This window comes from Odontomachus brunneus, unplaced genomic scaffold (genome assembly GCF_010583005.1).
Source record: "Odontomachus brunneus isolate Ranch 3 - 2012 unplaced genomic scaffold, Obru_v1 Obru_scaffold_022, whole genome shotgun sequence".
Classification (NCBI taxonomy): domain Eukaryota; kingdom Metazoa; phylum Arthropoda; class Insecta; order Hymenoptera; family Formicidae; genus Odontomachus; species Odontomachus brunneus.
Genome location: NW_022639472.1, coordinates 2139316 through 2155160, shown reverse-complemented (window position 1 = coordinate 2155160; position 15845 = coordinate 2139316). Strand labels below are relative to the sequence as shown.

Sequence of the window (15845 nt, the reverse complement as noted above, 5' to 3'; positions counted from 1 at the left end):
TACGGGAAATGACAGTTTTATGAGATTTATATGTTTAAATATGATATATATCTGGTAAATGATATAATGTTTCAGTATTATTTCGAACCTATAATTGCACAACCTAATTTAATGTATACATATGAATATATATATAGAGTTATATATCTAATATACTTTCCGTGTCTAGTGACTAAGTCATAAGACTTACCGCGAACTAGCACGCTGGACGAAATCTAAAGGGGAGATATTCAAAATGCAAATGTCGACTAAATATTAAAGTCACCGCTGTGCTATGTGTATGCAAATTTAATTGCATTTCGCAATTATTCTCTCATTCATTTTATAGAATCTGATTCTTAGACGTATACGTACACGATATTATATACAGTAACATTGTGCAGCGGTATTTTCTGTGCATCCCGCTGGATGCAGTTTCTTGCTTCATTGTTTCATCGATGTATTAATTAACGGTAAACCTCTATATTTCAATATCGTCTAGTAACGAGATCCAAGGTGGTGTTAAAATTCGAAAAATTTCCAAGTCGTATTCCCTGCCGACTTGTGCGCGAGAAGAATTCAAATGATATATATATATATTACTCGAAGACCGATGAGAAAAGACTAGAGTTCCTCGGGCAAAATTGGATCATATCCGAATAAAATACTGGAAACGTCAGTTGATTTCGAGCGAGCTCATGATGATTACTCAACGAATATATTCGTTTTAATGAGTTTACGATAATGATTTTCTCGTCGGAGAGACGAGACTTACTAACGCTCCATCTGCGCTCTCTCGCTTTGGGTCACGATAATAATACGGTAAAATTAAGACTGGAATTATCGATCTCGCGCGAGTTTGCTCGCGTTCGTTCATTCCGATTTGCCGTCGTGGCGGCTCGCGCGACGAGAAAACAAACGTCGCAGATAAAACGTATCGCTCGATCGGGAATTCGATTTGCGCGAGCTTAGCTCTGCTTATGGCCGCGTTGCGGAGCTGACTTATATGTCAGGACGACAGATGAACGGGGATCCCCGCGGGATCACGCGACAACGATGAATGACGGCACGTCGTATCGCCGATCTCCTCGAATGGCGAGGCTGAAAACCGCGGGATCAGAGCTCGGGCTCGTTTTCATAGACCTCCTCCTCATACTCGGCGTCGTATTCGTCGTACTCCTCGGCCTCCTCCTCGTCGTCAGTCTCTTTGATGATACCCAGCCTCTTCGCGACGCTCTTCACGTTGTTGATGACCTCCTCTTGCACCAGATTAAAGCTCATTGCCAGCAAAGCAATTCCAAATAGCAGGTAGAGGGAACAAAGGGCGATACCCTTGTGCGCATCCAGCTTGTATGCCGGCACTAAGTCGCCAAAACCTTCAAAAAAGAAAGAGGAACAGAGACGGGAAATGTCATGTGAGAGCTTTGCGTTTATGTTACTTGCGATCTCCTAACGCAGTCAACGCTTGTGGATCTCGTGAAAGCGTCAAAAGCGCGAAGATCATGCACGAAAAAAACAGTTTAGTTAGATTAACCACAGAACAAGTATTCGTCGTAATATGAGGTTTTTCTGTAGAAAATTATATTTTTTCACAGATTTCCCCGCATTTTGAACAATTTTAAGTTTCATAATCGAGTTCAGCAGACTCAAAAACATAAAGATCGATTTCATACGTTTCTCTTATGGGCAAATTTTGGTCCTTTTTCAACATTGTTGAAATATCTAACATTATCGATTGTTCTTTCTGGTGAAACATGAACGAACCGGAAATTCCGGCTGAATTTACCGGAATTCTGTTCAATTTAACAAGATTGCTGATTAACTGGGGCAGAATTCTGATAAGTTCAACCAGAATTCTTTGATTTGTTCATATTTCACCAGGAATTTGGTTAATTCGACCAAACGTTTCTACCGCAAGTTATGTGTTGTCAAGCAAAAGATATTATCACGCAAATTCAAGGACTGATTTTCTCCAGTAAAACATGAAAAACCTGACTTTGTGGTTTACAAATATGAACGACACGATTGAAATCCGCCGAAAAGTGGCGCGCGGAAGCTCCGGCTACTTGGGAGCTGCGATCGCATCTCTTCGACGACGTCGTGAGTTGAATGTAATAAAAAACGTCGGTCGTTTCATCATCAAACATCGCGCGATTTTACGCGAGGATGGCAATATAAGAAGGTGGCGGAGGTGCACGAACCGATGGTGGTCAGCGTGATGAAGCAGAAGTAAGCGGAGTCGAGGAACGGCCACTTCTCCCATTCGCTGAAAAGGTAAGCGCCGCCGAATATGTAGCTGACGACCAGGAAGACGCACAGCCAGATGGGCACGGGCTTGGTCGGCTGTTTTTCTTGGTCATCCGTGGCGGCGTAGTACTCGTTGTCAAAATCAATATCGTCCGCGTAAACTTGTCGCAGCACGGCGAATCCCATCGGCGACATAATCCTCGGCGATGGCCCGCGTTTATAAGAACGCGCTAGGGACATTATTTCACGATTAGAGAGTACGAGTTATCGATCGACCTGTTGTTTAACGCGTTCGCTGCCGCCACAATATCGCATGAGTATGTGTGTGTGTGTGTGTGACGTGCTCGATGCTTTGTGAGCGTCGCGCATACTCGACACATCGATTAACTTTTCCGATACATTTTCTCGACTTTGTAATTGAAATATATACGCGGCATATATAAATAATAATAATTTCAAGGGACGCAATCTGTGTGTGTATATTGCAGCGGAAATTTGTAAAATCTAAAGCTATATATTATGTACACGGAGAGAATATTATAGTTTCTTTTTCCACATAAAGTCTTTTTAATTTTACTATGTTTCTAATAATACAGGTATTGATTATCAGTAAGGTTTGTCTTGCTAAAGAACGCAGTAAATTTCGCTGAAAACAGCAAATTTTTTAATAGGATATATTTTTGTTTCTAAAATATAATGCTACGTTTCACTTTAATGTTTCTTTTTTATTTTGAAATGTTATTTATTTGGTTTTAACATTTTGATATAATGTTATATGTTTCTCATAGTATTTATTATTTGTTAACATGCAAAATAAAATAATTAAACTATAATAACATTAATCATCCTCTTTTAAACCTGTTAAAATTTAATATAAGTTATATAATAACTTCCCCAAATTAGGAAACTGGTTGCCTAATGTGGGGAAAAGACACATATATTTTCTAAAACAATTATATCTTAAAAACTAACTAATTTTATAATATGTTTAAAAGAATGATCATAGAGATATATTTTTATAAAATATTTTACATACTTCACCAAATCAAATATAGTATTATGGACAAAGTCATAAACTCTTACAAAAAATTTCCCCATAATAGGCAACTTTATTTTATATAATCTAATAATTTTATAATTTTTACTATGTTCTTACTAGTATTCTTACTATAAAATTCTCTCTGTGTAGCAAACGGATTAAGCCGCGATATATACGGAGTTGTATCACTCGTGCAACTTATGCTCTCTTTTAGCAATCTTAAAATCTCGATAAGAAGTATAATATTAGCAACCTTAAGAAATTTTCTCGATAAGAAGTATAATATTAAAGCGGCACTGTATTAAAAGATTACACAGTCGTTGATCTTCGTCTAAATTTGAAATTAGGACAATTAAAGAATTGTAGACAGCATCTCTCGGATGTATTATTTAAATTGCTTAAGGATGACGAATTGTTTAAATTACTTAAAAGGGAGAGGAGGTCTATATTTCCAGTCACTCAGCGCGTTAACACAGATGCAAGCAATTTTTAGAATATCGTGCTTTGAAGCTATCTCGGGTCGACGACGCCATGTTGAACACAAGTTACAGTAGAAATTCAAATTGGGAGTATATCGTGTCTCATAAGCAACATCCGGGTTTTGGGAGCTCAATTTACGAGAATTATTTGCTCATCTATCCGAAGAGTCATTTTTCGATCTCCCCTCAGACTCTCCCGGAATGTGGATTTTTCTGCGAATTTAGGATTACATATCTCGCGAGATTCAACGTCTTTTATATGACTCGCTCACCAACGGAGTAATTGCTCCTCGTGCGTCTAGACTTGGTGGATTGCGGCCTTCCCATATGCTCCATTTCCAAATAAACCTGAGCAGGTCGCAGTCCCGATTGCAAGCTCGTTCTCTGACTATTTGTCGTGGCTCCTTCCACGGAGAGGCATCTCCTCGGCAAGGATCTGGGACTGAGAGTAGTTTGCTTTTCGGCGTTATCCGGCTCGTCGGTCGTTCCGTTGCTCTGCGGCTTCTCCAAGTTTCCGACTGTAACGGTATCGGTTTTGTTTAATTTCTTCAAGCACTTTGGAGCGCGGTCTACTTAATCGCCTCGGATCAAGCGGACGTTTCTGTTCGGATCCCGAACTAATAATAGCATCACCGGAGATAGATAGCATCCTGTATAATAATGCGATTAAAAATGACATTATTAGGCTTGGGTCGATTGTCGCTGCTTACACGAGGTCAAAGAAATTCATCGAACTTTGCCCCGTTAAATAATGCCACGTTAAATAAAAATATCATCTTTGCAAAGTTCAATTTCCTTTTAAATTTCTTGGAGTGAAACTACACTCTGAAAGGAGAGTGATCGCCGAATCACTCGAATTCCAGTGATTTTTCGCTCATGCAAAGTGAATTCTCCATTCTGAATCGTCGAGTGAATGTGTTCACCCGAAATTTGAAGATTCGTATTGATAGTCGTTATTTGAAACTTGCCTCAGATGAGATAATCCGATTTGGATTTCGAATCAGAGTGAGTTTGTCAGTTGAATCGCGATTACAAATGTTATGTTGCATATCTCATATGATTAAAAGATAAAAAACTCAACTCTAAATTCAAATCTGAATATCTCACATTGAACGAGTTTCAAGTAACGACTATTAATACAGACTAAAAAACTAATTTAATGCGTAGTCGATTGCAAATCGGCTTGTATATTTTTTATCAAATAAAGTTGCAACGCTTCGAGTTGTCAGAATTAAAAGCCGCATCAGCAGTGGCGCTGACACGTACGCATTGTAATCGGCTATGACAGGAGCCGAAGTGACAGTACAGAGTGTGACATACACGACATTTGTGAAATTCGAAAGAAAGAATTTATTTTAAATTAAGAGAACATTATTTTTTGAGAAATAGCAGTTTTTATATATTTATAATCATGATTACACCGCACATACGAAGACTCATTCTTCTTGTCCAACGAGACACTTTTCCATTAGAAAACGAATTCTCATTGGACAAAATAGGGAATTCACAACTCATCTAAAAAATTACGGACAACTTTTTAGTTTCCAACTGTACATGTCGGCAGTGACTTTTAATTTTGACAACTTGAAGTTTTACAAATTCATTCAATGAGAAATCATGAACCTGCAATCAACTTGCAACATCAACATGCAACCAACTTACAACCAGCTTATCAGGAACATATTCACTAAATTTAATCGATTAAAACATTCGCTTATATAGAGTAAAAATAAACTTGAGTAAAACTTCGCTCTTGCGATTTCAAGTGGCAGTACTTACTTCGAGTGAAAACACTCTGTTACTTTTTCATTCGTTTCCTGTGAGATTCCACTCCAGGAAATTCAAAGAGTATCGAGTACTAAAAATATTTGATCACATGCTAATCATTTACTAATGTGTTTAACTATGTATACGGAAAAGTGGTTATTTTCGTAGATGATCGACTTTTGAGTCATAAATAATTTCCGTTTTCTTCCCTCGTAAATGTGTTCTCGCGTGAAGTATCTGACAGCGGAGTCTGATCTGATATATCCCAATGTTGCCAATAATGACTCGCGCTTCCTACTCACCTAAAGTGAATCAGTACAAATATTTCTGATTGAATCAGTTGAAGAAGCATTTCGCCGATCAATAAATATTCACTGATTTCATAGATCTACAAAATTTGATCTTTTGAAAGTTACAAGAAGAAATGAGTCGATTTCTTATAGATTTTTGAAAATAATCCTGTATTTCAAATGACTGTACATTAAGTTTTCGAGTAATGAATGGTTAAAAACCTCCATTTTAATCATTTTTAGCGGTCCATAAATTGTAAAATTTATACGATACTGAAATCAATGTAAGTGATTCTTATAGATTTCCAGATGCTAAAACAAATCTCCTCTAAATTAGCCTATCACATCAGACTTTTCAGTAACCATTAGCTGAAATCTCAAAATAATTGTTTTTTAAGGTTTCAGCTAATGGTTACTAAAAAAGTTGACGTGATGAACTAATTTTGAGGAACAAATTCGTCTTTAGCATGCAAAAATCTATAAAACCTATACTGATTTCAGTATTACATAAATTTAACAATTTATGGACTGTAAAATGTGACCAAAATAGCAGTTTTTTGGAGCTTCAACCATTTATTACTCGAAAACCTGACATGATAGAAATAGAGGAAACATGATAAAAGACAGACTCATTTTCAGCATCCAAAAATCTATAAGAAATCGATTTATTTGTTCTTGTAACTTCCAAAAGTAAAAATAAGTTTGTGTCTTCAGTAGAAACACTACTTTACTGCTCTATTCTACATCTCATTAATTTTGGCCAGTGGGGGAATAAGATTTCACTGCAAAATCTGTAGTGCACAAATTCGTTAAACGTCGTGCCAAATCCAACTTTCGGCATTTATAATGCTGATGGAATTAAAGGCTTCCGTGCGATTTCGGTGCAATAACATTGTTCGTGTTTGCACAAATTGCATCAATAATAGGAACAGTCGCTACTGTTACCTGGTTATTGCAGTGAGATTTAACTGATTGCAGTGCTACACCTATAACTGAACCAGCAGTTACAAATATAGCACTTCAATGAAGAATGATTGCACTGATTGCACTTTGGAGAGGTATTGAAGTTTATCGATCCTTCCTACGGGAGTGCCCGGAAAGGATAAGCGTCCTCGTCGGGAGTTACTTATGACGCGATCCCGTGTATCTTGGTCGTTCTTAGAATTAGGCCGTACAAGTAGACAGTAATACCGTGCTACAGTTTACCGATACTCGCCTCTATTTCGAGGCGGTGGCGGCTGCCACCTCAGCATCTCGTCCTCCAGATCATCCAGGGCGTATCTGTTGCAGAGAACTTGCGAACGGTCCGTCCCATCGCTCGGGCCCATCAGTAATTTTCTGTCTAACGACTGCGTCGTCATCCTGGGACTGGCTGTACGCGATAATACGAGAGTAATGCAAACCGACCGGCCGAAATTTCAGTTGATCGATGAGACGATGAGGCGATAACGAGCGCAATTTAACGCGCGGCGCGATCGATACGCTTGAATTAATTAATTAATATCGAGCGAACGAGCGAGCGAGAGAGAGAGAGAGAGAGAGAGAGAGAGAGAGAGAGAGAGAGAGAGAGAGAACGCCCGGGCCGGCGACAGCGCGCGGCGATGCCGCTGCTTTTGTCTTTGTGTCGCATGCATTGCGTCGACACATTGTTTGCTAACTCCTCGAAATTATGGAAATGATGTGTATGAGATGAGAATACGAAAATCGTAATTAAATTAAATAGATAATTATTTGCGGTTTATATTGCCTCGTTTTTACATCAGCCGACAACGCGCGATATCATCTTCCGCCGCGAAATTAGTTTTCGTTCGGGACATGAGCGAATCGAAAATGCATGTACAGGGTGTGGTATAATTCGATGCTCTATGTTCTTTTTGGTCTTCGCCTACGCTCAAAAAAATGTTTTACTAGTACAGATAGGATTTTAAATGTCACAGTAATAATTGTCGTCGTTTTTTTGTATCTGCTAGAAAAGCGTCTATAATACACAAAATTTATAGCAACAGGAGCAATAGTATTTTAGCAATATATAAATTTAAATGCTATTACCAATTGGTCATAATTATGCAAGAATGATCCAACCCACAAAATTATGACTTTCGAGTTTTATATTACCAATAGTTAGTTCATACGTTTTTCTGCATAAAAAAATCCAAGCTTTATGGGTCTGAAATTAATTAAAAGACAGTTTTTATTTTCTACTAGTTGCATCATTTTTTACTAGTGTGGTTCAAAGAAGAAAATTGTTTCATTTAATTTTCCTCTTTTACTAAAAAATGTATATCAAATTTGACATAAAAATTATAATGTCATATAGAGAAAAAATGGGCGCCTGAAATAAATTAAAGAGCAGTTTTTATTTTTTAATAATTGTGCCATTTTTTATTAATTTGGCTCAAAGAAGAAAATTGTTTCACCTGAAAAAAAAATTATTTCACTTAATTTTCTTATTTTATTAAAAAAATGTCGATCAAATTTGATATGAAAATTATAATAATGTTCTACATAAAGTAAAAAATCTAAGTTTTATAGGCGCCTGAAATTAATTAAAAGACAGTTTTTATTTTCTCCTGGTTGCGCTATTTTAATTACGTCCTTTTTACCCATTTTTTAAAGAGTTAAGCTTGCTAATAAATAAACTTAAAAAGGAAGAAAATTCATCATGTTCTACTTCTTGAACAATTGCGAAGAAAATCTTCAATGCTGCTTATATCTTTTAAATCATGCGGTAAATTGTCATCTCCATTTTCTTCGGAACATATGTGTGTTTGATCATTCTTATATAAGCACGCCCAATTATTAATTTGGTCTTAAAATCTGGACGAGCTTCACAGAGATTTTCTTGAGAAATTTTAAACATAATAATTCGAATTTTAGCTCGAGTTTTAGTTCAAATATATACATTTTGTCTCTGTCATCTATATTGATAAAACGTACGTGATATCGTAGTATTTGCTAGTCATGTATCCATCTTAACTAATTTCTCGTGTCCAGATCATTTTCGCCGTGACTGCAAGACTATTTTTTTATTGTGCTTAATTCCGCGAGCGTTCTCCGTGTTCGATCTCGCCGGCAGTGCAACGATCGATATCACCACAAGTGAATACCTCTTACGCTTCTCGGAGTGGCCACCGGGACATCTGAATAGCGCGGCATAGTGGCTGCCCTTTCTTCTGTTGGGTGATTCGTGGGAAGCGCATCAGCACCCGGTGTCCTTAGCTCGCTTCCTTCAAACCGTCGGGGCATGTACCTACGGTATTTGTTACGCACTATTTCATCCTGATCTTCCGTTATTCACTCGTGCATTGTTCGTTAATAATAATAATACTATTTAACTAATATCCGAATTAATACTCGATAATATAAGCACAATATTCAGCATTCATATCATGCTAACAGTATATTAAGCGCTAATTCGGATAACATTATCATTATATTGATATCTAATATGTTTAGCAGATTTTTGCAAATATATTAATGTAATGCCAATATAATAATATATACATACACAGACACACATGTATACAAATGTACACATATCAGATTACACATATCAGTTTTCTGTCATGCACGTTGTGTTATCTAATAATATTACGTTATAAAATTTTGTACTTCTGCCATGAAAGGTTGTTCTTTAGTAAGTCAAAATGTGTTGGATACAAATATGACCACGAAAACTATTCATCACGTCAGATTTCCGAGAAAATAGAAGTTTAAACTCCCTAAAAATAAATTCAAATTGTAAATTGGTCAATAGGAACCTAACGCCAATGTACGAGTAAATTTTATATATTTATTATAATGTAAAAATCGTCTCGATTAAGTGCTGGTCTTCTTCAGTTAAAACAAATTGAAATTCAGTAAAGAATCTTTTATTAAAAGTAAAAACGCATATCAAACGGGAAAAACATAATACTATCATCATTAAGGACCATGTAAATGTGTCTCCTTTTACAAATAAACAGTATGTGATACCCAATATGATAAACAACAAAATTTATTTAAATAATACGCCGGATGTCCAAGAATGCACCTATATAAATATCATGACAACAGAATAAATAATAATGTTGGAAAACAAAAAAAAGAAGTCAAGTGTTTAAAACATATCAGGTCCAAGAGCGAACAATGTATCCTTACTGTGAAATGGTAGTGTTGTTAGACAAGACAATCAAACAAAGTTGAAAGCAAATATATACTACACAAAGAAGATATCACGCAATATATAATTGCAAGTTAAGTAGAAGTGTTTCATGATAATGTGCTGAATTGTTTTTGAGTTTGTTTAATAGGCAAATAGGAGTCGCTCAGTAAGACTATATCTTCTTATAAATTTAACGGATTCTGCGGCCTTTTAATCTGTATTTAATCTGTTTAATCTGAAATATCCGTCTTTTTAAGTAACCTTTTTTTATGTCTAGTATCTCAATGTTATCCTAATCTATTTTATGATTAAATTTGATTCTACGTTCTGAAATAACTTATCTTTTTTTTGTCAACTTGATTAATATTTCTTTTATGTTCTTTAATTTTTGTTAATTTTTATTAAAAATCTTCTGAGTGTTTGTTTTGACACATTGCAATTTTGATAAAATATTTTATACACTACATTGCATTGAGAGTCATTATTTAAACCAAAAATACTTCTTTGACCATTTTCACAAATTTCTAACGCATAAACCAGACGTGCCAGGAACTTCGAAATAGCCTGAAATTGATGCCAGAACTTTCGTCTCTATTTTAAAAAGTCGGAAACTTAAAGTACAGCTTTGTAGAAGCCATCTTCACAGGGGGATCAAGCGATGTCATAAATTTATACAACAAAATAGCAGAATTATATCTCATACTCAACAAATTTCTGGATACGTAGAATTAGCGACCAACGAAAACTTCTCTACTAAAGGTCCAGTTTGTTGTATTTTATGACAGTACTTCGTTCTCCGTATAAGGATGACTTTTACGAAATTGCATTTTAAATTTCCGACTTTGCCAAACAATAATCATAATAATAATAAGTATTATAAGATTTCTTATATTTCATATATTTGTCATGTATCTAGATATGTTATATAAACTTGTAACAGACATTAGAGTCACCACCTTTAAAAAAAAGTTTTGCCCTATAAATAATTATACTTCTATTTTTCTCGAAAACCTAACGTGACGGACAGTTTCTGAGATCACATTTGTATTCAACGGACCCGTTACTAAAGAATAACCCTTCATGACGAAAACGCAAAAAATTGGTCAAAATACTTAACATAGTGTAATTGATCAGTGCTTGATTATAATTAAAAGCGTGCCTCGAATACTCATTTGCTCGAAGACAAGGTCCGATTCGTTTCCCATTGAATCGAATAATCGAATCGAGTGTGGATAACATCTCACCTGCAATCGGTGTCGGAGTATGAAGACTTCGTCATACTCTCGGAAAGCCCCAAGGCCGAATCCGCTGATCGTTGACTCACCCTGATGGATCGGCGGAATGGACCTTTGCTCGAGCCATATCGCCTTATGAAGTACAAACGACCGTGTCACTATACAGTCGCATACGGATCCTTAAATTTGTAAGCTAAACAGACCCGTTCTATTCACCCCGAGCGACTCGAGGATCTAAGGATACCTCGGGACGCGACACGACATCGTTAATCATTTCGGAACTGCACAGAGAAAAGATTTCTCCGGACTTAGTAAATTGCATCCGAGCAAATTTGGTCATTGGAATGGCCCAAAGAGACTCATGTTTCAGCCAATAAGTACGATTGTTTGGCTCTTCGAATAATTTCATTATTTGGTTCAAATAATAATTTGGAGTTTGGAGAAAAAAAATCGTTCCACTCTTAATTTTCTCATTTTACTGGAAAATGTATAAAATTTTATATAAAAATTATAATAGTGTTCTTTTCATCAAACAACAATCCAATGAAATAAAATAATATTTGATATAAAATTATGTTTAACATAATATTACGTAGAATATACGTTTCAATCAAACAAATTAAAATTAAATAAATAGGAATCCTGAATACGAAACTTTTTTCTCTATGTATCTTGTAAATTATTCTATTTTTCTATCTCTTTTCGAAATGCAACGACAATTCGCGCGTCGAATTAAATATTTGGATATTTGTCGGCTTCAGTGTTAATCAATCAAATTGTAATTGAGAAAAAATCCATCTCGAAAGAATTAATTCATTAGTCACTGATCGACAATGCGTGATTCTTATTTGAAAATTCAGTGTACGTTTTTCACCGACAGAATTGTACGCTTGTGACTATAGATTGCGAACTTTTTCGAACTTCTACCTTCCCGGCGTGATTTTTCTGTTACACGTGTTTTTACACGCAATTGAACATTTCTGTGATTAATGTATTACATGTGAGATTACCCTGGTTGACGAACGGAGTAGGATCTGGCGAAGGTATTACGGCTTCGTCGCTTTTTCGGTGGTTTTGTGCATATGTAGCAGCACACTTTCCAATATAGAAACCTGAAAACAGCGCGCGGCAATTCAGACGAATTATTTCATTTCACTTTATTCATGTCGCTTTTGTTTCGGAGCCAGAACGACGGAAACTACTAAACGTCGCACACGCGCTGCACGCGTGAGCGCGAGCGAAACGCAATCTCGCGATTTTTCATTTTCCAAATTCATCACGATTCAGGCGAGCGTGATTGAGGATCGTGAAGGATCGTACCTAAAGCTCGACGCCATCACGTCTCCGATATTCGACAGGCAGAGCAACATGAGCGGAATGCCTAAGATAGCGTAAAATATAGTCACTACCTTGCCGTTCTTCGTTTTCGGCGCGATGTGACCGTAACCTAAAATTGCAAACGAACAAATTAAATTCACCTGTCGACTCGCGTATCATCTCTTTAAGATAAAACCACCAGTACTTGGACACTAATAACATTAACACACTGAGAGAAATTATCCGATAAAACATTAACAAACGGATATTTCCGACCAAATTCCGGTCAATTTTTATATCCGATCAGGATATCCGATTAAATTTTATTGAATATTTCCGATTATAATGGCATTTTATCAGATAAATCGATCAAAAAATTATGAACCAATATTTCCCGTCGGATGTTTCCTGATCGGATATAAAAATTTGTCAATATTTTAATTGGAAATATCCGTTTGTTAATTTTTTATCAAATAATTTCTCTCAGTACACCTAAATATTCTTATTATTTTGATTTTCAAATACGAATATTTAAACTAATAATATAATATATATATATATATATATATATATATATATATGTGTGTGTGTGTGTGTGTGTGTGTGTGTGTGTGTGTGTATGTATGTGTGTGTATTGAATATTTTTTTTCTACATTAAAAGTTCAAACATTCATATTTGAAAATCAAGACAATAAAAGAATCTCCACAGTTAGGTATTATACTGCAAATGCAAGTGTTATTTTTAAACGCATTAAGGGGACGCTGAAGTTGATGGCAAACTTAAAAAAATGTCAATAAGGTAGAAACGAATACAATTACGTATTTTTTGTACATATAAAATTCACGTAAATGTATGTTATTTTGTTTGATCATATTTAACGAAAAATCTGACCATGGATTTCGAACAATTTTACAAGTGTGGTCAAGCAATCTCAAATGCTCTTCCGTCCATATTTATCTTTATTCAGAAATGGCACACAACTTTCGTCAATATGTCATTCCTCGCTTCTGACGTCATAAATTCAACATGGCCAGCGAGATATAAGGAGCCTTAATACGCTTAAGAGATGTATAAATTATTATTTAATACGTTTTAAACCGTAAGAAACGGTAAAAATGTAAGAAGAGATTCAGAGCTAAAATAAAAATAATCCACTTGCACTTTGCAGTGCAGGGTTATTAATGTCCAGGCATAGGTACTTTTAGCTTACTACCTTGATCTCTTCAAACGCTTTCTGCTCTCTGTATAAATATATATTTTTCCCATCGAGTTTTGTGTTATTCACGATATATTCTGTGTCGTATTCCGCGATGCCCGACGATACCGAAAAGCTCGCGAATTCTAAATCATTGTTTCGTACACAGAGAGCGTTTGGCTCGTTGAAAAAAGGAAGGTACACAACGGGAGATTTATCCGCGGCAAAGTGCTGTACAATGGAGAGTCACTATCTGGTGATATCGCGCGCGAACGATCGTGCCGCTGAATGAACTCGATCGACAATGGCACTCGAAACCGGGCTTAATCGCCACCTTAGAGTCTGGAATTAGAAGAAACGAGCCGACGAGGTCGTCCGGGCCTTTAGCCGCTCTCGCCTCGGCCTTGAAACTCCTCTTCAAGGCCTCGGACGATCTCGTAATTTCGTCTATGAGTCTGGGTCAAGGTCGCCAGGATTTCTGTATTCGATAATGCGTAAGAACATCACATGATTGCGCAACTCTCCCGTTACGCTGCGACGTGATCTGCCTGCTGTCATTAAGTCTTTGCGCAACTCTGATCTCTAAAAAAATGTGGATTACTAAATATGTTTCAAATCTTTCTCTTATCACTACCAGTCGAGTAATAGGAAGAAGAAGACGTTATTTCAATAATTGTGAGAACGTAAGTGGTGAAGATTGTGTAACAAAAATGCAAACGAATGAAAATAAAACTCTTGTAATGAAGAGAAAAAATCAGAATTCCGGTGCTGTAATAAAACGTTTTAAATTGCGGATGCTTAATATATTGTTTTTCTTCGAAAACGCGATTTTACGATCGCGAAATGGCAATTCAGTAAAATTTGTAAGGATAAATTATCCGAAATAGGCCAATATCGCCCGCTTTTCTTAAATCGAAATTACTCCTACGATCTCGATTATGTAAATCTCGAGAGCATCATTCAAGTCGTCGCAAAAAGACATTCAAATATTTGAATATTTTAATAAATCCCGGCTTCTCGCTCCCTCTCTTTCTCTCCCTTCTTCGAATTTACTTTACGACATCGCACAAGGATATCCGAATAACTCGCCATTTCCAGGACGAAACGCGATCAAGCCAATCGATGCTCTTTTTTTTATGTCGCAGAGTTACTCGCGCCGGAGGAAGTTGCCTGGCGTTGGAAAGCGGGTCAAAGTGCACCCATAACAAGTCCCTTTCGCCTTTATCGAAAGGGCGGATTTATCCGTGCTCGAGAGGCGAGCGCGATACGCGAGAGTGGGAGCGGGAGAGCGAGGGGAGCGGATGCGGAAGGCAGCGATCCAATTTCATAAATTCGCCCGGAAAAAGCCACTTATTACGGCGATCTCGCGGGGGCAACGAGCGACAGGGGCGATTCGAATCGCCTTTAGCGCGATCGAACTTGCGAAGAGAAACGAAAAAGAAAGAACAAGAGAGAGAGAAAGAGAGAGATCGCGGCGCAAATAAAGTATTCTCGCGGGCGACGACGTCGCAGTGCGCCGTATTTCTCCGCAATATTCGTTCGCATGGCGAGGCGATAAGCATTTAGGTAAGTATCGTTAAGCGATTTCGCTTGAGCGCGTAAGCATCGCCGATGTTTATAACGCGTAACCTTTCCTACCGCGCGAAACCACCGCAGAAGAGGGATTTTCCCCGGATACGGTATAAATTTCAGCCGCAGCGCGAGCACCATGCATTATGCAGCTGCATGCAGCCTGTAGGGGAGAGGAGAGGAGGCAAGAAGCGAGTAGTCGAGCAAGAACGGGTAAAAGGGGAGAATGAGAGAGAAAGAGAGAGAGGGGAGGGAGAGGGAGGCAGAGAGAGAGAGAGAGAGAGAGAGAGAGAGCAAGGAAAAAAGAGAAAAAAGCGAGGAACGAGTACGAGGCAAAAAGCCGGTTTTCTCATAGCGAATACATGAATTTCAGGGATATTCCAAGATGTCGAAAAGGCATCGCGATCTATTCGCGTTACAAGATCTCCCTCACCTTTATTCCTTTTTTATCTACAGTACACGTGCGCGGGGGTGGACGGAAGAGCGGGTGCTGTAACGCTTTTATTCCGACTAGAAGAGAGAGAGAGAGAGAGAGAAAGAGGGGGAGAGAGAGAAGGAGAGAGAGAGAGAGAGAGAGAGAGAG

The 15845-nt window shown here is 37.3% G+C and overlaps 1 protein-coding gene across 16 annotated transcripts in view; it reads right to left on the bottom strand.

The window, feature by feature from the left end:
* Nucleotides 1–15845, bottom strand: part of LOC116842197 — a 36706-nt gene continuing 20861 nt past the window's right edge. For 15 of the 16 annotated variants that reach the window (XM_032811018.1, XM_032811019.1, XM_032811020.1 and 12 more), the window contains 8 exons: nt 12501–12627; nt 12191–12292; nt 11190–11312; nt 8909–9051; nt 7018–7173; nt 4017–4262; nt 2181–2456; nt 1–1355 (listed from right to left, as the gene is read on the bottom strand). In XM_032811018.1, the coding sequence (XP_032666909.1) occupies nt 1096–1355; nt 2181–2456; nt 4017–4262; nt 7018–7173; nt 8909–9051; nt 11190–11312; nt 12191–12292; nt 12501–12627 (1433 nt within the window). In that variant the 3' untranslated portion in view covers nt 1–1095. The remainder of the gene's footprint in view (nt 1356–2180; nt 2457–4016; nt 4263–7017; nt 7174–8908; nt 9052–11189; nt 11313–12190; nt 12293–12500; nt 12628–15845) is intronic. The other variant, XM_032811033.1, reaches the window with a different exon arrangement.